Source organism: Notothenia rossii (assembly GCF_949606895.1).
Source record: "Notothenia rossii genome assembly, chromosome: 7".
NCBI classification, from domain to species: domain Eukaryota; kingdom Metazoa; phylum Chordata; class Actinopteri; order Perciformes; family Nototheniidae; genus Notothenia; species Notothenia rossii.
The window spans coordinates 82,215,549-82,237,737 of record NC_136905.1 but is presented as its reverse complement, the minus strand read 5'-3'; the positions used below and the strand labels follow the sequence as shown (position 1 = coordinate 82,237,737).

Here is a 22,189-nt window from a genome sequence, read left to right as displayed (position 1 = left end):
GGCCGGACCATTTTTTGGTGCTTGAAACGAACCGGATTCCGGAGCTAAGAGGCTGCTCCGCTGCGGTGTGAACAGGAAAACCCGGTGCTTTTCAAGCTCCAGCTCCGAACCGGCCCTGAAACACCGTTGTTGTGAATGAGGTATAGCAGGGACGGAAAAGGGGCTAAAAAAGGTTCTGATTAACTCATTTTAGTTCCGGCTCTTTTTGGCGTGAACGCGACATTTCGGAACTATATCGGAACTAAAGTGGGAAAAGTACTGCGGTGTGAACGCGCCTATTGTGCAGGATGGCTCTTATCAAAGTGTTTTTTTTTAATTATACAATATTATATTATCCTGTGAAACTACATATTAGAGTATTTTAATGCTGTTATTTGTCGTTTCCGGGAACATTTTGAATACTTTGTGTACTTCTGGTAGATATATTATATAAACACAATATGTTATTTATGTAGAAAGTACCTAGTAACTACATCTGTAAAATAAATACATACATTACAGTACAATACATTTACTCAAGTACTGTTCTTAAGTAAAACTTTGAGGTACTTGTACTTTACTTGAGTATTTTCATATTCAAATACTTTATACTTTTACTTTGGCAAATGTTGTACTTTTTACTCACTACATGTATTGTACAGATGTAGTTACTTTTCAGATTTAGAATAACAATAGCAAATACAATTACATATGATATACATGATTCTATAATAGTATAGGTTAAGCCACCCAGTACTACAGTATATACAGTTTTACTACTAATGAACACATTAATGCAATAATACATACAATGCCTTAAAATCAGTACTTTTAATTGTGGTATACTGTGATGCTAATATCTTTTAAATGAAATACTTTTACTTGTAATTGAGTATTTGTACACTGTAGTTTTTAAAATTGCACTGAAGTAAATTATCTTAATACCTCTTCTACTACTAGAAAATACTTCACTCAAATTTCAGACGATTGTAAATCTTTTATTTCAGCTGTACTTACTTAAACTCTTAGGTAATTTGGTTTATTACAAAACATCTTATTTTATAATCTCATATAAAGTACGTTATGTAAGGTTAGTAAAACCATAGTGTAGTGGCATGAAAGCAAATAACTAAAGTACCTCAAGTTTTAACAGCAGTTGAGTAAATGTACTTTACGATTTTCATGCTGAAACCCTCAGATATACGTGTCAGTTGAATCGCTTTAGTAATTAATTAAAAAAAAATCGATGTTTCTAACGCCTGACAGGTCTAAAGGCGATTTGGCTCCGCTCATATTTTGATAATTTAATCTGTGCAGGCGCAACCTTGTGGCACCTCTGCAAGGATAGACCAAAGTCTGACGAGATACAGAGCAATTAGGGTTTATGAACGACCAACAGCTCCACATTAAAGGCATCACGCACGCACACACACACACACAAACACACACACACACACACACACACACACACACACACACACACACACACACACACATACCATGTATACATCACTTCAGGGGACATTACATTGATTTACATGAATCTCCTGGAGACTTATCCTAACCTTAACCATAACCAACACATGCCTAACCCTAACCAAGTCTTCACCCTAAAAGTAATGATTCCCCTCATGGAGACCTCCATTTTGTCCCCATAAGGGAGGCGAGTCCCCACACGTGACTGTGTAAACAGATTTACACACACACACACACGCACGCACGCACGCACACACACACACACACACACACACACACACACACACACACACACACACACACATTACTTTATTATGCATGAGTTTAACTTCAACGAAAAGCTGTTTCGTAATGAAGCAGTTAAAAGCAAAGGTGGCAGAATTAACAAGCAATTTTTCTGCAACTTAAGGTAGAAAAATGTGGTTAAATCAGTCGATGGGTTAAATGCATGATTGATGGATTCAGATGTATATATGTTGGATAACAGGTACATGCTTTGGTTTAATAGAGAGGTTTTTGGTGTGTTTACAAGCAGAAATCCCTGTTTTCTCGTCACTGAACTGCCTTTTTTCCTGCAGGTCAATGTGCGCGTCACCACCATGGACGCAGAGCTGGAGTTCTCCTTCCACCCGAACACCACCGGGAAGCAGCTGTTCGACCAGGTCTGTGGGAAAACACCAGACAAATATACACTCATACATAGGATGTATTATAGTTTTCTGTTGTTTGGGACTTCACTCTCATTGCTTTCAGTTTTCTTGCACATACATTAAAGTTATGCTTTGCTATCCTATGAAATGCACTGGAATTAGAATAAATTAACATCAAATAAAAGCCGTGAAATACATTTTAAGTATACCTCCAAAAATGTATCTTACTTCCAACAATAGTGGTTTTATATCAAACCACAATAATTACCTCAAAAATATATTTCGGTAAATAATATTGGTATTACAGAGCAATGGAACCACACTATTTTTATATTTATTATTATTTAAATGTATCTATTGGGTAGGCGCGTTCACACCAAGTACTTTTCCCACAAAGGTTCCTGAGAACTACGATTTAGTTGCGTTCACACCAAAAAGTCCCAGGAACTAAATTAGTTCATGAGAACCTTTTTTACCCCCTTTTCAGTCCCTGCTAGAGAGCAGGGACTTTCGTGGGAGAAAAAGGTTCCTGTGTCTGATTGGCTGGGCGGAATGCAAACCACGCCCCGTCAGACTCCCAAAAACTTTTGTGAAGCCGCCATTTTATTATCCTCGCATTGCATTATTAGCATTAGCATTAGCCCATCGCAGAAACGCAGAGAGACTAACTTATGGCAACACAAAATAAAACATGGCAGCGGCGGAGATGAGGAGGTGTCGGCGTTCTGGCCGTTTACTCTGAAGGCTTCAGTAGAAGCTGCTGGGAGTCCCAGCAGCTTCTACTGAAGCCAGTCCCCAACTCCGGGGACTTCCGGCCGAGGATTTTGGGCGGCAGTATACGCTGTGAAGTTGTTTGCGGCCTGCCAGTAAACCCAAAGCAGAAGAAGAAGAAGTGACGTCAGCGGCTTCATTTGCCTAATCCTCCCTCAGGAACTAATTTCCGGTGTGAACGCGATCTGTACTTAGTTCATGAGAACTAAAGAGTTCTCAGGAACCTTTGTGGGAAAAGTACTTGGTGTGAACGCGCCTATTAATAGTGTTGTATTGTAATATATCAGATGGATAATATAAATCTAATTAGATGTTTGTTTTTTAGGATAGAAACACATTTTATTAGGTAAAATTGTTTTAATTGATCATCATTTTTTATTCTTGTGGGTTTGTTTTTTTTTAGATAAAAATGAATTTCATTTTTTTATGAAAACTGTATATTTTTATGAAACATTCCTTATTTTCTATTCACATTTTTATTTTTGATCGACTGGTCTCTGCAGCTGTAGTTTTAAGGTCCCTGTCTGTCTTATGATACACATCAAAACTGATACAAAAGGTAAAATGCACCCCCAACGAGAATGAATAGTTGACTCATTAAAACACACACCCAAAAGCCTAACCCTCACTAACTTCCTCTGAAGGTGACATCACCTGCAGACAGAAGAACGCCCTCTTTCCTTAGAGTTTACCTAATCACTAAACCTTTGTACTGAACATGAACGCAGCACCGTCATAAAGGGGTCCCCCTGAAGCTCAGCTACTGCCACAGGAACCTGATCATTAAACTGTATCTGTGCTGTATCCTCTCCAAAGGTGGTTTAATTCAGCCTCTCGCACCTCCTTGATTCCTCCACTTGACAGCAGAGGAGGCGAGGAAGAGACTCAAGGAGAGAGAAGTCGAGGAAACAGGCATTTAGAGAAATGAGAAATGTCTATCAAATATGACAGAGGCATCAGCTGTCCACTGTTTTTCACATTGCAGTACTTTATGACTTCTGTAACAAGAGCATTTTATATATACATGGATTTCAATTCACTACGTTGCTAAATGTGACAGTGTACAGAAGCAGGCAGCAGCCAGGACGATGTGACTAAGACGTGTTTAATGACCACATAAGTCTACGGTCTATCAAAGCATCAGCATAGGAAAATAAAACAATCAGGGGAAACAGAAATCTCTATTTACCACCATAAAAAGCAAGCAGGGGAAACCAAAAAGAACTCAGAGATGTGTCCTGTCTATCTGCTTCTACACACACACACTCACACACACACACACACACACACACACACACACACGCACGCACGCACGCACGCACGCACGCACGCACATACAGCCTTACAGACACAGAAAAAACATTGAGACAGGCCTTTAACATGTCCTCTGTGTGTGTGTGTGTGTGTGTGTGTGTGTGTGTGTGTGTGTGTGTGTGTGTGTGTGTGTGTGTGTGTGTGTGTGTGTGTGTGTGTGTGTGTGTGTGTGTGTGTGTGTGTGTGTGTGTGTGTGTGTGTGTGTGTGTGTGTGTGTGTGTGTGTGTGTGTGTGTGTGACAGGTTGCTCGGACCATCGGTCTGAGGGAGATCTGGTACTTCGGGCTGCAGTTTGTCGACGCTAAAGGATTCATGACCTGGCTGAACCACGACAAGAAGGTAAACGAGTGGTTTCCCTGAAGGAGTGAGAAGAAATCTGATACACTGTTTAGTTCTTGTTCATTAAACTCTACTCTATCCTGCTCTTCCTAAATACACCATACTCTAATTAACTATATTTACTTATTCCTTATGTTCCTTGTTAGGTTTGATGATGGAATTGAGTCTGGATCTTACGTTTTCGCCGACAATTTCGATCTTTTGTTATTATGTTTGACTAAGGAACACCTGGTGCCAAAGAAAGTACACGTCCTGCGTGGGCTAAAGCTGCACAATTCATCTAAATTAGATCAACACTGTAATGTGCACTTGTGCAATATCCATATCGCGGGGAAGCAAAGTATTTGATAAAGGCTAAATATATGAGTTAAAACGCAACATTTTCAATAAAATCCCGGCATCTGAATGAATGAAGGAAAACTTTATTACAGACTCAGGGTCCAGATGGATATGGATTGTTATCTACAGATTTAAAGAACCGTATTTGCTGTTTTCCAAATTGTGCAGCACTAGCAAAAATCAGGCCCGTTGTGGATTTAATTTCGGCCCGCAGGATAATTTCTAATTCCTATTAGATCTGGCCCTCCGGTATATTGCACGCACACCTTCACTCCAATAGGTTACTTTGAAGATTCAGTTTATTAACACAACATATACATAAACTAATACATACTTATGGAATATTATAGGATTAATATTCAGCAGTTTATAAGGTTGTTAAAACTATCCCCACCTTTACCAGCTGCCGCTTTAAAGGGACACCTAAACCACATGTGTCAAACTCAAGGCCCGGGGGCCAAATCAGGCCTTTGGTGGATTTAATTTCGGCCCTCAGGATAATTTCTAATTCCTATTAGATCTGGCCCTCCGGTATATTGCACGCACACCTTCACTCCATCCTGAGGGTCTCCTCAGCTCAGAGCCTGAGCCCAAACATTGATGACCTTGCATCCAAGATGAGATGCCAAGTATCTGAACTAGCATCACAGAGCAGCACACTGAGTTTAATGGATGCTTCCTTCTGCACTTTCTCTCTCACGACAACAGGGCATGTTTGGTTTCTCTTTGAGGGAAATAGTTTTGTTGAAGCTGTTGTTGGCCTGTGGGAAAATGTAATCATAAGAAATGACTCTGAAAAAGCTGCAGATAGAGCCATAAGAAATGAATGAACTGATTATTTAATGTTTAATGTTGTTTTTAAAGGCAATCATTGAAGCTTTGTTAGTTCCAGGTTTAATATGTGCAGTAAGTTCATTTCAATAAGTTCTGCAAGAAACATTGAACCAGACCGGCCCTCGACTAGTACCCATTTTTTTTATGTTGGCCCACTGTGTATTTGAGTTTGACCCCCCTGATCTACACATGTATTTAATCCCCTTCCTCCCCTCCTCTCCCCCAGGTGATGTCCCAGGATGTGAAGAAGGAGACCCCACTGCAGTTCAAGCTGCGGGTGAAGTATTACCCCGAGGACGTCTCTGAGGAGCTGATCCAGGACGTGACGCGCAGGCTGTTCTTCCTGCAGGGGAAGGAGGACGTCCTGGGGGAGGAGGTGTACTGCCCCCCCGAGTCCGCCGTGCTGCTGGCCTCCTACGCCGTACAGGCCAAGTACGGAGAGCAGGATAAATCTGCCTTTCAGCCCGGATACCTGTCCAACGAGAAGCTGCTGTCCCGGAGGTGAGAGGGGGGGTTAGTAAAGTACACACATCCTTTACTCAAGTAGAAGTACAGATACTCATGTTTAAAAATACTCTGGTGAAAGTAGAAGTACTGACTAAACTTCTTTACTCAAGTAAAAGTAAAGAACTTTGAAATGTACTTCAGTAAAAAGTACCCATAACTAGCAGCTGTTTTAAAGAGTACCTGACCTCCCTTTATATTAATAGAACAATAATGTCATTGTTAGCTACTGAATGTTTCCATGGTGACCAACGGCAACATGACAACGTTTTCATTGGTCCCTCTTCTTTAGAGAAGACCAGGAAATGATGGATACACGGATCGTGTTCAAATCAATAGGCACGCAATGACTCTAAATAATAATGATCACGCCACCAAACACACATTCAGACTAAAGGAACCAGCCTGTTTGGAAAATGAGAGAAGTAGAAAGTACAGGTATTTGTGTTCAACATGTAAGAAGTAGAAAGTACAGGTATTTGAGTTCAACATGTAAGAAGTAGAAAGTACAGGTATTTGTGTTCAACATGTAAGAAGTAGAAAGTACAGGTATTTGAGTTCAACATGTAAGAAGTAGAAAGTTCAGGTATTTGTGTTCAACATGTGAGAAGTAGAAAGTACAGGTATTTGAGTTCAAAATGTAAGAAGTAGAAAGTAGGCTACAGGTATTTGTGTTCAAAATGTAAGAAGTAGAAAGTACAGGTATTTGTGTTCAAAATGTAAGAAGTAGAAAGTACAGGTATTTGTGTTCAAAATGTAAGAAGTCAAAGTGAAAGGTCTTCAGAAAAGAAGAAGTAGTTCAGTAAAGTACTGATACCAGAAACATGTAGTTAAGTACAGTAACGAAGTATTTGTACTCCACTACTACCCAACTCTGGGTGTTAGTGGGTTTAAAACAACACCAAAATGACCTTATGTATATCAATAACTCACCCTGTGATACGTTGAATACTTGAAGTAGTAATTGTCCAACAACTCTTGCAGTAAAATCCAAGTTTTCTTTGTGTAATTATAAATGTTTATCATACTTGCCATTTAAAGGTTTTTATTTGAACATTTGTAAAGGTGCAATTGGCCGGGGTTACATGTGGGGTGTGGCATCATTTTGTGACACTTCAAATACAAATGTAAAGAAAAGTTGCAACTCCAGTACAAGCTGATCCCTCTAAATGCTCCAAAAAAAATAAATGGCATAATTAAATGCAAATTATATAAAAAAAACCTGGAACTCATCCAGCCATTAAATTCCAACAATGGCTCCATTATGAACCTGCGTGCTCTTACATCCGCACACCATACTCGTCAACCCTCCCGATTTTCGCGGGAGACTCCCGATTTCATTGCCCTCTCCCGGTTTCCTCCCGGGGTCATATTTCTCCCGCATTTCTCCCGATTTCTGACAAAATCAGATTTACTCAGGACTGTTTCCACTCGAACTTTAATACAGCTACACCATTGTTTGGTTTCCATGGTAACACGTCTCTTTAGTAGGGTTATGGCTAGAAAGGATCCGTCTTGTGTAAAACTCTCGCGAGAGTTTGGCTGAATGTCAAGTGGCTGAATGTTTACGTTTGGCAGGCAGCCTTTCAGTTACGATCGTTAACATCAGTTGGCCACAGCAAATGATGATGAGAAGCTAAACTATCTATTAATTATGTCAATTACAGGGAGTGTGATTGTTGAAATAGGGTGTTAGCGGTCTTGCTGGTGTTCAAAGAAGAATGACAACACTGTAGATCACCAACACTATGGTTTATTTTTTATTCACAGGCAAGTCAACGTTGTCGCAGCAAAAGTCCCAAGATAGTTCCTGGTCCAATACAATGTTCCCTTTCAGTGTTTCACTATTATGTCTGATGTTTCTCTATTAATATTGCTGCTGCATTAATGTGTATGTTGCATCATGTTACTTCTGTCGATGTGTTTCCGAGCCGCTCCGATTACAACGAGAGTTACAACGAGAACGTGACGTCATATTTACACTAGACGGATCCTTTCTAGCCATAACCCTTTAGTAGCGCGCGCAACTAAAGGTTGGCAAGTATGACACACACTCCCCCCTCAGAGTGCTGGAGCAACACTATAGTAAATAGTAAATGTTCTGCATGATATATATTGATGTTTAACTCTGTAATATCTCAGGGTTCTGGAGCAACACAAGCTGACGAAGCAGGAGTGGGAGGAGAGGATCCAGGTCTGGCACCAGGAGCACCGCTCCATGCTCAAGTGAGTCATGAATAACCCTGATGTTATATCTAACCGCAACCTCAGGATGCTGCAGAAATATAATGTTGTATTGCTATCAAATCAAAGGGGAAGGACACAGACTGGTCTTAAAAATGTTTTATGAGAAAGCACTTTGTAACTGTGTGCTATATATATATATATTTTTTAAAGTAATAAAGAAATGAAACCTTAATATTACACCACGATAAGCTCTTATTTGCTCTTATTTTAAAAGCGAAATCTTCCGGTATTAAGTATTTGTTATTTAGCTAAATCACTGCATGAGTTATAAATGTCTCTGTTTTTTTACCAGCTTGGTATAATCTTAATTTAATTGGTTATCTGAAGTCGCCCCTAATTAATAAAAGTCTAATTCATAATTGAAAAAGATCTCCTAACCTGATGACCTGTGTGTTTGACCCGGACAGGGAGGAGGCGATGATCGAGTACCTGAAGATCGCTCAGGACCTGGAGATGTTCGGCGTGAACTACTTTGAGATCAAGAACAAGAAGGGATCCGACCTGTGGCTCGGAGTGGACGCTCTGGGGCTCAACATCTACGAGAAGGACGACAAGTGAGACCATAGATCAGGGAATTGTTGGAGAAAACCTTTGTTGAAACAGAGAAATGTCTGGATGAATTGAAGTAGATGTTGGTCCCATTTAACAAAAGCCAGAACGAACTAAAGAAACTTTGTCATTTTCCATTATACACTTTAACTTATAGTTTAATATTTTAACAAAATCCCAATCCCAAGTTACCCTGGCCTGTTGTAAAATAAAAACATAAATTCAATGTTAAGCATGAAAAACAACTAATAAAGAAAGATAAGCAAAAATACAAAAATATAAATACAATTACTAAATAGTAAAATAGTGAATTAAAAAGATGTCTAAAATGTCCTCTTTGACTTCAATATTTAGAAATTGTTTAAAGGGGACCTATCATGCAAAATGCACTTTTTGATGTCTTTAATACATAACCCTGTGTCCCCGGTGTGTCAGGGAACTCACGCAGCGTCAGAAAATAAAACCCTCTCTTTTCCTCCGTACCCAAATCTCTAAAAACGGGGGAACAACGGAGCTGATCCAGGTTTGCGTCCGATATGACGTAATATCTGAAATGTGGACCCACGGCACTCTCAGAAACGTTGCTATCAGAAACAATGCCCGACTGTTTTGGACGTAATATGGTCGGTGTTTACATTAGCATCGCTAACACTCAGAGCTAACCTGTACTGGAGAGCATGTGTGTGAAGAAGCAGGAAGTAAAAAGGAACTCACCTTGTGGTATAACCGGCAAGAGAGAAAGCCTTTGAGCTCCATACTGTTTCAGAGATAATCCTTGATGATCCATGATATGGCGTTTCATCACGGCAGCATTTAATTTGGACCAGGGGTGCCCACACTTTTTCAGCTTGGGAGCTACTTTTAAAATGACCAAGCCCAAATGATCTACCTACAGGGCCGCCCCTGCCCAATCTGTGTCGTGAGCAGGGGGGGGCATAAGCGTATAACAGTGCGTCGCATTTGCGCTTCAGATGAGGAGGTGAGGCCCCCTCATAACTGCATGAACCCGTATGGCACGATACAACTCAGACTGGCTTACCTGTACGTCAATCAAGTGGCAAATGCCATAGTAAGGATGGATGATAGGCCAACTTTTTTTTTTTTTTTAATTGCCATGTAATCTACCCACACTACCCTTGCGATCGACATATTGGGCACCCCTGGTTTAGACAGTAGCTGCCGGGTCCCGTATGAGCTCACCCCAATCCTTTTCTCTTTTTTATCAATTACTTTTTTTTTAAAGCTTTATACACAAATCAGCACTTTTGAAACAGGAAGTGAAATAGAGGGATATGAGGCATGGCTAGAATGGGTGATCTGTTTGGTATTTTGAGCAAAACACTTTATAGACACGTTTCTTATATATTTGTATATATCTGAGACCTATGCTATTGCCTAAAAATAGCATGAGAGGGGACCTTTAATGTTCGAAGTAGCAGCACGTAAAAAACGTTTTCTTTATATATTCAAAAACAAGAAATGCTTGTTTTGTATACAAAAGTATTTAATAAGTTTTCCTTCCACTATAATGTATCTCCTAAAATAACAGATGTTTTTTTATTGATTTGATGACATCCAGTTTAAGAGCAACAAACTCCCAGTCATCGACCTCTGCTGCCTCTCGTTCAGTCTGTGGAGTTATAAATATAACGTTTGACCGCGTGGCTGATGCTTTTGAGAGGCCATTGACCGACTTCTCCTGATTCTACTACAACGTGAAGCTCTGATATCACATGTGTCAGAGCTGAGAGTCTTCTGACTGAGAGCATGTGATGTAAACAAACTCCCTCTCTGTCTCCTCCTGCAGACTCACTCCAAAGATCGGGTTCCCCTGGAGCGAAATCAGAAACGTCTCTTTCAACGACAAGAAGTTCATCATCAAGCCCATCGATAAGAAAGCTCCTGTAAGTATTTCATAAGTCTTAAGATCCTAAAAGAGATGAATACACATTATGAGAATCAAACAAGTACACAGACTTTCCTTCTTAGGAAGTACAACCATCCACTTCTTCATGTCTCTTCTACATCAACATGTGTCCCCTCTTCTCCATGTCTCTTCTACATCAACATGTGTCCCCTCTTCTTCATGTCTCTTCTACATCAACATGTGTCCCCTCTTCTTCATGTCTCTTACACATCAACATGTGTCCCCTCTTCTTCATGTCTCTTCTACATCAACATGTGTCCCCTCTTCTTCATGTCTCTTCTACATCAACATGTGTCCCCTCTTCTCCATGTCTCTTCTACATCAACATGTGTCCCCTCTTCTTCATGTCTCTTCTACATCAACATGTGTCCCCTCTTCTTCATGTCTCTTCTACATCAACATGTGTCCCCTCTTCTTCATGTCTCTTCTACATCAACATGTGTCCCCTCTTCTCCATGTCTCTTCTACATCAACATGTGTCCCCTCTTCTTCATGTCTCTTCTACATCAACATGTGTCCCCTCTTCTTCATGTCTCTTCTACATCAACATGTGTCCCCTCTTCTTCATGTCTCTTCTACATCAACATGTGTCCCCTCTTCTCCATGTCTCTTCTACATCAACATGTGTCCCCTCTTCTTCATGTCTCTTCTACATCAACATGTGTCCCCTCTTCTTCATGTCTCTTCTACATCAACATGTGTCCCCTCTTCTCCATGTCTCTTCTTCATCAACATGTGTCCCCTCTTCTTCATGTCTCTTCTACATCAACATGTGTCCCCTCTTCTTCATGTCTCTTCTACATCAACTTGTGTCCCCTCTTCTTCATGTCTCTTCTACATCAACATGTGTCCCCTCTTCTCCATGTCTCTTCTACATCAACATGTGTCCCCTCTTCTTCATGTCTCTTCTACATCAACATGTGTCCCCTCTGTGGTAAGAGACTCTGAAAGTTTCAGGAACAAAGATTCTCTCTCTTTTTGATCCATTTCTATAAAAACCTGTCTGAAAATTAGCTGATCAGATTATGGCCACTTGATGATGTCATAACGATGTATTGTCTTGTGTAACCATTAACCAATCAGCAACCAAGGTAACCCCCCCCCCCTTATCACCTGAATCTCCTCCTAGAGCTCCATTGAGTTCTTTGTAACCAAATGTCTCTCAGAGGGGCGTGGGGAGGGGCTCCTTATTTTCATCTAAAGTAACAGACAGAGAATCAGCAATTTGGAAACAGGGCTGAAACAGAGGGGATTATGGGTAATGCTGCAATGATCTGTTTGGTGTTTCAGCCAATCAGAGACAGGCTCTGTATATATCTGAGACCTGGGATATACTGATGAAGAACAGTATAATAGGTGACCTTTTAAAGAACGTATGAAACCAGACCCTGACTTGGTGACTTTTCTTTTTCTTTAAGGATTTTATTTTCTACGCCCCCCGCCTGAGGGTCAATAAGCGCATCCTGCAGCTGTGCATGGGGAACCACGACCTGTACATGCGCCGCCGCAAGACCGACACCATCGAGGTGCAGCAGATGAGGGCGCAGGCCAAAGAGGAGCGCATGAGCAAAAAGATGGAGAGGTAAGGGGGGGGGTGCTAGGGGGGGGGGGGGGTACTGTTCTCTAAGACAGTGTGCAGATCAGCATTATTATGTCATTAATACTAATACACCACTGTATATACTGCACATGTTATATATTGTAGTTCAATGTGCACATTTTTACTGTAATTTCTTATTTTTATATAAGTAAATATATATTTTTTTAATATATTTTGATACATTTCTTACATTTCTATACATATTAAAAATGTATTTCACATTTTTACTTTAATTGGCTTTGTTTATATTGTTTTTCTTAATTTTTTAATTTGATTATTTTGAATTCTAAAATCGTCACAAAACCCAATTTCCCCCTGGAAAAATTCAATATTCTGATGATGTATTTATTAAACTACCAGCAGTGACAATACATCAAGAGCAGTGAGAACTTAAGTGTTTCATATTCATTCAGTTGTAATGCATTTGTAAAAAAGAAACATAAACAAAATAGATTTTATATCATGATAATATAAATACATTTAAACTTACCGTAGGTCCCACTTTGAGAATAATTGCTCTACACATAGTGATTTCTATATTTCCATGCTGGGATTAAAATGTATAATCAGTGTTTTGTTCCTGTGCTCTGCAGGGAGCAGCTGGAGAACGAGAAGAAGAAGAGGGAGGCCATCGAGAAAGAGAAGGAGGAGATGGAGAAGGAGAAGCAGGAGCTGATGCTGAAGCTGCACGAGTTCGAGGAGACCACCAAGAAAGCAGAGAAAGGTGAGAAAGACCCAAAGCTAACATTTAAAACACAAACTGCTCATAATATCCTGCAGAAACTCACGGTACTGCCCTCCTCTGGTCATCTGCCTGAACTACATCTCAGTTTTAACACTTTCTTGCCAGGGTCAGAGAATAACTGGGCCCTCATGTCTAACAAAGGTCCGTCTTAGCTTTCTCAACAACTTCTTATTTTGAAGAAAGACAACAGCTGATTCCTTGGCATTGATTTCTGTTCATATAACTAATAAAAATGCAGACTTCTGAACTAGAAATCAGTAGCGACTTGAATTCAGCTTCATAGATGCATAGAAAGAAATGTCCCAGGCTGCATGATGGTCTGATTTGAGAATCACTATGCTTTAAATCAGTGGTTCCCAACCAATGTATCCCAAAGAAGTCCCTTAAATATATATATAAGGGTCCCCATATGATTAAAAATGATAGTATAATGAACTTTTTAGGACTATTTGCTAAATTCCTGGCTTTTGTTCTTGTGAAAAGCAGCATATTTGACCTCCCTGTGGCTCTAGAAGACAGTCAAATCTGCCGTTTGTAGAAACAGACCGGCAGGAAGTAAAGCGATGTGCGGCTGTGGACGTATTTCAGACACCTAAAAAAGTGTCCGCTATATTTTGAATATTTTCAATGGTTACCTCACTGTCAGGCAGCAGTTACCTGGAGTGTAGCAACCAGACTCCACTTATTAAATGGAATAAGTGAGTTTGGCGGTTATTGGTCTAAAGAAGCCTGAATATGTAGGTTAGTTTGTGTTATTGTGTGACTGGTGTATTATAGGTTCAATTCGGATTCACAAACTAATTGTAGATCAGAAACTCCTGAGTCCGGCAAAGAAAGATGTCTGTCGTTTTAATGGAGTCTGGTGGTTTTGAAGAACACATAGACGTAGTTATTTTAGACTCCTAAAACAGTCGCTTTCTCTGTGCTATGGCCTTTTTCTTTTCTTTTTTGAGGGGTGTGAAATAAATACGTCTATGCTCTCTTCAAAACCACCAGACTCCCCTGACAAAAAACGTGATTTAACCTCAAAGAACAGAGGAGTTTCAGGTCGGCTGCTGCCTCGATCAGTGCGTTAATAAATGGTTGATTTGGATTCACTAAGGTCTCACAATAACACAAACACACTTCCCAATCGTGGATCAGAAACCAGAAACGCTAGTGTTCTGTAAATTAAAAGTAGTGTTTATGTCAAGGGAGTCTTGGACACTCAAACCAAGAGAGCCCCTTCGCTTTGTATATGTTTGTTTGTGTCTAAAAAAGGCTTAAATGCTCTTTTGGGGCGACTGTGGCTGCTAGCTAAAAGGTTGTGGGTTCGATCCCAGCCCATGCAGTCAACATGTCGATGTATCCTTGGGAAAGATACTTAACCCTGAGTTGCTCCCGATGGCCAACGGTGTGTGAATGTTAGGTCCTAGAGCACATGTGTCAAACTCGAGGCCCGGGGGCCAAATCCGGCCCGTGGTGGATTTAATTTCGGCCCGCAGGATAATTTCTAATTCCTATTAGATCTGGCCCGCCGGTATATTGCACGCACACCTTCACTCCATCCTGAGGGTCTCCTCAGCTCAGAGCCTGAGCCCAAACATTGATGACCTTGCCCCCAAGATGAGATGCCAAGTATCTGAGCTAGCATCACAGAGCAGCACACTGAGTTTAATGGATGTTTCCTTCTGCTCTTTTTCTCTCACGACAACAGGGCATGTTTGGTTTCTCTTTGAGGGAAATAGTTTTGTTGAAGCTGTTGTTGGCCTGTGGGAAAATGTAATCATAAGAAATGACTCTGGAGAAGCTGCAGATAGAGCCATAAGAAATGAATCAACTGATTATTTAATGTTTAATGTTGTTTTTATAGGCAATCATTGAAGCTTTGTTAGTTCCAGGTTTAATATGTGCAATAAGTTCATTTCAATAAGTTCTGCAATAAACATTGAACCAGTCCGGCCCTCCACTAGTACCCATTTTCTTTAATATTTTTATTTTGGCCCACTGTGTATTTGAGTTTGACATGTCTGTCCTAGAGTAAGGTACACTGCTCTGTGTGAATGGGTGAATGACATGCAGTATGTAAAGCGCTTTGAGGGGTCTTAAAGACTGGATAAAGCGCTACATAAGTACAGTCCATTCACCGTTTACCAAACCACCAGACTCCATTGATAACCTCAAACAACACTGCTCTACTTCTGACTCCATTAGTTACTTAGTTTGTGTCATTGTGTGAACTTTTGCTTCACTAAAGGCACACAATAGCACACATAAACAAACCGGCTGAGGCTTCTGTTGACTAGAAGCTCACTTGTTCTACAAACTAAGATTCCTGCTTTTTTTACAATGGAGTCTGGTTGCTAGAAAACGGCTTCAGTTCCCTTCAAGGCAAAGAGGTGAACATATTTTAAATATAGCGTACACTTGGACTGATATTGGCTTTAAGGTGTCTAAAACAAGTCCACATTATCACATTGCTTTCCTTCCTGCTGGCTGTGTAGAAGGGCCTCCTCTTCAAACAATCCAAACCTTCACGATCGTCGTATCAATCTATATTTAACAGATTTATAACGGCACCAGCATGCGGCGAGAATCCAAGCAGAGATTTTATTATTTGTTTGATGAGTGCGTTGTCCCTCAGAGCTCCAGGAGCAGCTGGAGAGGGCTGTTCGGCTGGAGGAGGAGAGGAGGAGGGTGGAGCAGGAGGCCGCCCGGCTGGAGGCGGAGAGGATGGAGGCCATCATCGCCAAGGAGGAGCTGGCCAGGCAGGCGGAGGATCAGATGAGGAACCAAGAGCAGCTGGTGAGAGGAGGAGAGAGGAGAGAGGAGAGAGGAGAGGAGAGAGGAGAGAGGAGAGAGGAGAGAGGAGAGGAAAACACCAGGAGCACATCCCACAATCAGGAGGAACACACACACACACACACACACACACACACACACACACACACACACACACGAGAAACACACACACACACACACACACACACACACACACACACACACACACACACACAAGAGAAACACACACACACACACACACAAGAGAAACACACACACACACAAGAGAAACACACACACACACACACTGACTGGAGAAACACACACACACACACACACACACACACACACACACACACACACACACACACACACACACACTGGAGAAACACACACACACACACACACACACACACACACACACACACACACACACACACACACACACACACACACACACACACACACACACACAGGATTACTGTTTAGTTAGGGGCATTAGTCAGGATTTCCTTTTTCTGAAAGCGTGAGAAAAGTCAACAATAGAACAATTGGAGGAACACAAGGAGCTAAAAGGTTTGATAATAATGATTAAAACTATAAAATAAATACTAAAATAAAGGAAGACATGAAATACAAAAAATGAATAATGATAAAGATTAAAACACAATTTAAAAGGGAATGTCTCACAAACATGATAAAACTATGAAATAAATACAAATAAAATAAAATAAATATAAATAAAAACGTATAAAATAAATTAAACAATAAATAATAAAGATTAAAAGGGGATGTCGAACAATTTTACTCGAGATAAACATTGAATGCTGTTCTTGAATTGCTCATGACACCGTGTCCACAAAGTGGAAGTAGCTACGTGTTCAGGAGATCAGGAGTATTTTGATCTATTTCTTTATTTTGTTCTCCCTCCTTCAGGCTGCAGATCTGGCCGAGTACAGCGCCAAGATCGCCCTCCTGGAGGAGATGCAGAAGGAGAAGGAGGAGGAGGCCGAGTCCTGGCACAACAAGGTGAGGATCAGCGGCTCCACGAAGTCTCAGGGGTACCTCGAAATGTCAGAGGCGTTTCCTGCTCGTTGTTTAATTATTAACAAGCCTGTTTTTTAACATGCAATCAGTATTTCCTTTTCCATGTGTGTTTTATTCAACACCATGGCAAATGAGCAATTAGCACCCTATGCAGTATTTACAGTGGGATATAAGCACTTAAAAATAACGAAATACACAATTATGTTTTTGTATGCAGATTGTTTTTCTTAGTTTATTGCATTATTTCTTTTGCCCACTACTTTGCATTTCACCACTTATGTTACTTGCTTCCAAAACATTACACTAAAAACATATTACTTTGTACACTTGTATAGAGTATATTATATATATTTAAATATAGTATCCTATGTTTACAGTTAGTAATAGTACTCTAAAGCAGTGGTTCTCAACTGGTGGGTCGCGACCCAAAAGTGGGTCGCGGACCCGTTTCGAGTGGGTCGCGGACCCGTTTTCGCGGATGTGTGAGTGAAGACATTTTTTTTTTTTTTTTTTAATAAATTGGTATTCTTTTTTTTTTTTTTGGGGGGAAAAAGTCAAACTTTTATTTTGAAGGCCCGATTTTCTAATGCTGTGAATGCAGGCGTTCTCAGAGTGTACCAGAATGCATAGTTTATGAATACAAATAAAAATATCCTGAGGGAGAATCCCCCCAGACCCCCTTGGGTTGGGTCTTCAGCATGTGTGCCTTTTTATATAGTTCAGCTTTGATTCCATCATCTCATTAAAACTTTTTTTAAAGCATACTTTAGTTATGTGAAGGGATATAAGGGATATACAGTATGCATTGTACTTCACTTTAATTAATATTGTAAAAGCTGATAAGCGTATATATTACTGCAGGTTTTTTTGTTGAATAGATTTGAGTGCTTCAAAATGTTGGGTCGCGATGTATTGACCAAGTAAAAAGTGGGTCCCGAGGCCTGACCAGTTGAGAACCACTGATCTAGAGTGTGTCTTTATATTGTGTATCTATATTTATTACATGGCTTAGTTGATACTGATTGGTCAATTCAGAACACGTGACACGTTGTTAATACCGAAGAGACAGACCGCTGTCAAGCACTTATTGACCGTTGTTAAGGACGCTCACATCTGCAGAAAGAAGTCCGTTCGATTTAACTGGATACAGTTTGGCAGTTTTCTAACTGACAAGACAAGAGTGACAAGAAAACAGCGGAGAAGTAACGGGCAGAAATCCTCCTTTTTACGCAGCGGTCCAGACATAGACATCAAACGGCGACACATATTCAGTTGCCAGTTACTTTGGCATTAGGGCAGGGATATCTAGATACTTTCCCAGGTTTGACATAATGAATTGTGCTACTTTTAAAGCAAGCAGCGATGTTTTCAAATCTGTAATCAAAAAGCTCCTCAAAAACGCTATCGAAGCAGTTCCTGCCGTTGCTACGTTAGTTCAAACAGTAACAACGGACTATTTTTCTTAGCGGATGCATGTCAATTTAAATCAATACATGATACAACTATTTTGTAAATCAATAAAATCATTTTCTAAATCCATAAAAGCATTTCAATTAATATTGGGAGTCATGACGTTACTTTGTTGAGAATGTGGCCATGTAATAAGCGGGATAATGTGCAGCGACTTGGTCATTATGGGGAAAAGAACACCTTCATGCCGATCTAGATCCCTCCGCTTCGCGTCAGTCTCCTGATCAGCCTGCCGGTGTTCTTTTCCCCATAATGACCGCGTCGCAGCACATTATCCCTTACATATATCTTTCTACTGTGTATATTTGCTGATTGCAATGCCTTGGTAACCCTCGGTAACAAAGTAATGTAACACATTTCAAACAAACACACGTCTATTAACAGACACAAAGCCAAGTTGTCATGGTAAGACCTGATATCTAGCTCTGCCTGCGACTGTTATTGGTCCATTAACTGGTCACAGTCATACCAGTACTAACAATAAATAATGCAGATTAAACTAACCCTCTCCTCTTGGTCGTAGGCTCGGGATATGGAGGAGAATCTGGAGAAGACGAAGGAGGAGCTGCACAACGTGATGACTTCCTCTCACTCATCCTCTCCTGAAGCTCCTGCTGAGGCTCCTGCTTCCTCCTCTTCATCCTCCTCTTCCTCGGACAGTGAGAGCGACCACGAGAACAACAGCGAGGAGAACAGCACCTACAGCGCCGAGCTGCAGACGCAGGAGATCTCCAACCACCGGGAGGAGGAGGAGAGGCTCACCGAGGCCGAGAAGAACAAGCGGCTGCAGAAACAGCTGCAGGTCGGTGCTTCGGACCCTTCCTTTACTTTTTACTTTAATATTTGCCCCTCTTGTTTGTTTGTTTGTTTGTTTGTTTGTTTGTTTGTAAAGCGGCCTTGGTTCCCTTGAAAGGCGCTATACAAATGTAATCTATTATTATTATCACACCGGATATATATATATTATACTCTATATATATATCTATATATATATATATATTAACACCACTTTTAGATTTTTGAAGTAAAAAGCTAATGTTGGGCTATAAAGGAACTACAGCACGGTCACATGACTTCACGTCACCACCGCTAAGCTAAAGGTGGCTAACGTAAGGCTATAAAGGAACTACAGCACGGTCACATGACTTCACGTCACCACCGCTAAGCTAAAGCAGGCTAATGTTGGGCTATAAAGGAACTACAGCACGGTCACATGACTTCACGTCACCACCGCTAAGCTAAAGCAGGCTAATGTTAGGCTATAAAGGAACTACAGCACGGTCACATGACTTCACGTCACCACCGCTAAGCTAAAGCAGGCTAATGTTGGGCTATAAAGGAACTACAGCACGGTCACATGACTTCACGTCACCACCGCTAAGCTAAAGCAGGCTAATGTTAGGCTATAAAGGAACTACAGCACGGTCACATGACTTCACGTCACCACCGCTAAGCTAAAGGTGGCTAACGTAAGGCTATAAAGGAACTACAGCACGGTCACATGACTTCACGTCACCACCGCTAAGCTAAAGGCGGCTAATGTTGGGCTCTAAAGGAACTACAGCTCGGTCACATGACTTCACGTCACCACCGCTAAGCTAAAGCAGGCTAATGTTGGGCTATAAAGGAACTACAGCACGGTCACATGACTTCACGTCACCACCGCTAAGCTAAAGGCGGCTAATGCTGGGCTATAAAGGAACTACAGCACGGTCACATGACTTCACGTCACCACCGCTAAGCTAAAGGCGGCTAATGCTGGGCTATAAAGGAACTACAGCACGGTCACATGACTTCACGTCACCACCGCTAAGCTAAAGCAGGCTAATGTTGGGCTATAAAGGAACAACAGCACGGTCACATGACTTCACGTCACCACCGCTAAGCTAAAGCAGGCTAATGTTGGGCTATAAAGGAACAACAGCACGGTCACATGACTTCACGTCACCACCGCTAAGCTAAAGGCGGCTAATGTTGGGCGTGATGGCGCTTAGTCGTCTCATTTCGACACTTGTTAGCAAACGCCATTTTATGTCGTAAAACAAAACGTTAAAATCTCTTCAGCTTGTGTTAACCACCGACCTTATTTCAGACATCCAACCAAAAGTACGTTAAAACATCCAGATGAGAGACCCGGAAGTAGTAAAATGCTGACTCATCTCCGGGTTTTTTGGGACTCATTTCTGGACAACTCTATAGCCTAAAGTTAGCTTATTACTTGTGGTTGTTTCATTAACACTTCAAAAAACATAAAGTGGTGTTAATATGTGGAGATTATCCTGCTGAACAAACCGTGTTAGTATCATAAACGTTGAAATTATTTTCTGCAATAATCCAAAATCACATGGAAAAATCCCATTGACTTTTTGTGTCTTCAGTATCGTGCTACAAAAATACATCATCCCTGCTCCACTCTATAATAACGACTCTAAGAATATAACTGAAGTGTATTTGCTGTAACCATCTGTGTTTCCCTCCTCAGGCCCTGAGCTCCGAGCTGGCAGAAGCCCGGGACGACAACAAGAAGTCTCAGAACGATCTTCTTCACGCCGAGAACATGAGAGTCGGCCGCGACAAATACAAGACGCTGCGTCAGATCCGCCTGGGAAACACCAAGCAGAGGGTCGACGAGTTCGAGTCCTTGTAGAAAACCTCAGGGACCCGAAAACATCTCAGAAATACCTCACAAAGGTTCAGCTTCTAATCAGAGTGTGAACACATCTGCACACAGGGGTGGAAAAGTACAAGTACTCGAGTAAAGTACAATTAAGAGGTACTTACTTGTGTTCTATTTTTTAAGGTGAATTGCACACAATATTAAGTCGTTTTAATTTATGATTACATAACATTTCAATATTTATCTTGCAACCCTGCATTTACTGGAGCTGGTGATAGGTAAATAGATATTGACTCATAATTATAGGATAAGATATCCATCACTAGCTGTGATGAACACGTTAATGCATCACTAATCATGTTCCACTCATTTAATATAGATATGATTTTGAAATAGGCCATTAAGCACATTAGTATATTTTGATGTCAATACATACTAAAGTAAGATTTAAATAAGTATATTTTTTAAATGTAGTACTACTTTTCCTTCAGTGAAAAAAACTGTTTTTGGCACTAGTACTTGTTCCACCTCTGTACGCAGACTCACCTGATTAAGAAACAGGAAGTCAATCGCTGATCCGTGTAAGATGAGTTTTATTTTATTGGTTTAACTTTGATAACATGTTTTTTTTTAGCACTCAAACATCTCCAACGTGCTTTAGTCATTAAAACATTGGCATTAATCTAATGTGTTCCTGATATACTGTACGAACAAATTACTTCCGTTATCATAAACGATCAAATTAGCGTTGTAATGTCCTGTTATATAATAAACTGATGTGGTTAATTTAGATTTATTTAATGAATTTTCCATTAATGCAATCAGTGATTTTGCAGCTAACAATTATTTGTGTTCATGGATTGATGATTTTTTGATTGATACTTAATGTTTCTAAGTTGAGTTGTCCAAACCAAAGTCTTCAAAAAAGAAACTGTAAAGATTAATCCAATTGTTGTCAACTATTACATTTAAATTAAAAAAGCATTTTGAGTAATTTTTTTTTTTTTTTAAGTCATAATCCT

General features: G+C 40.5%; 1 protein-coding gene across 1 annotated transcript; it reads left to right on the top strand.

Moving 5' to 3' along the window:
- Positions 1 to 1,931: 1,931 nt before the first annotated feature.
- On the top strand, positions 1,932 to 22,161 carry ezra (ezrin a). The gene is made up of 12 exons (XM_079693608.1): positions 1,932 to 2,117; positions 4,433 to 4,528; positions 5,928 to 6,202; positions 8,348 to 8,431; positions 8,860 to 9,006; positions 10,809 to 10,905; positions 12,347 to 12,510; positions 13,122 to 13,252; positions 15,897 to 16,057; positions 16,970 to 17,062; positions 19,074 to 19,352; positions 21,033 to 22,161. The coding sequence occupies exons 1-12, from the start codon at positions 1,947 to 1,949 to the stop codon at positions 21,195 to 21,197; spliced, it is 1,863 nt and encodes a 620-aa protein (XP_079549734.1). The 5' UTR covers positions 1,932 to 1,946; the 3' UTR covers positions 21,198 to 22,161.
- The last annotated feature ends 28 nt before the right edge of the window (positions 22,162 to 22,189 follow it).

Coding starts and splice junctions, on each gene's coding strand:
- ezra (XM_079693608.1), top strand. CDS start 1,947: ATGCTTTGGTTTAATAGAGAGGTTTTTGGTGTGTTTACAAGCAGAAAT. Junction 10,906..12,346: donor CCATCGATAAGAAAGCTCCT/GTAAGTATTTCA, acceptor TTTTTCTTTAAG/GATTTTATTTTCTACGCCCC. Junction 19,353..21,032: donor GGCTGCAGAAACAGCTGCAG/GTCGGTGCTTCG, acceptor TTCCCTCCTCAG/GCCCTGAGCTCCGAGCTGGC.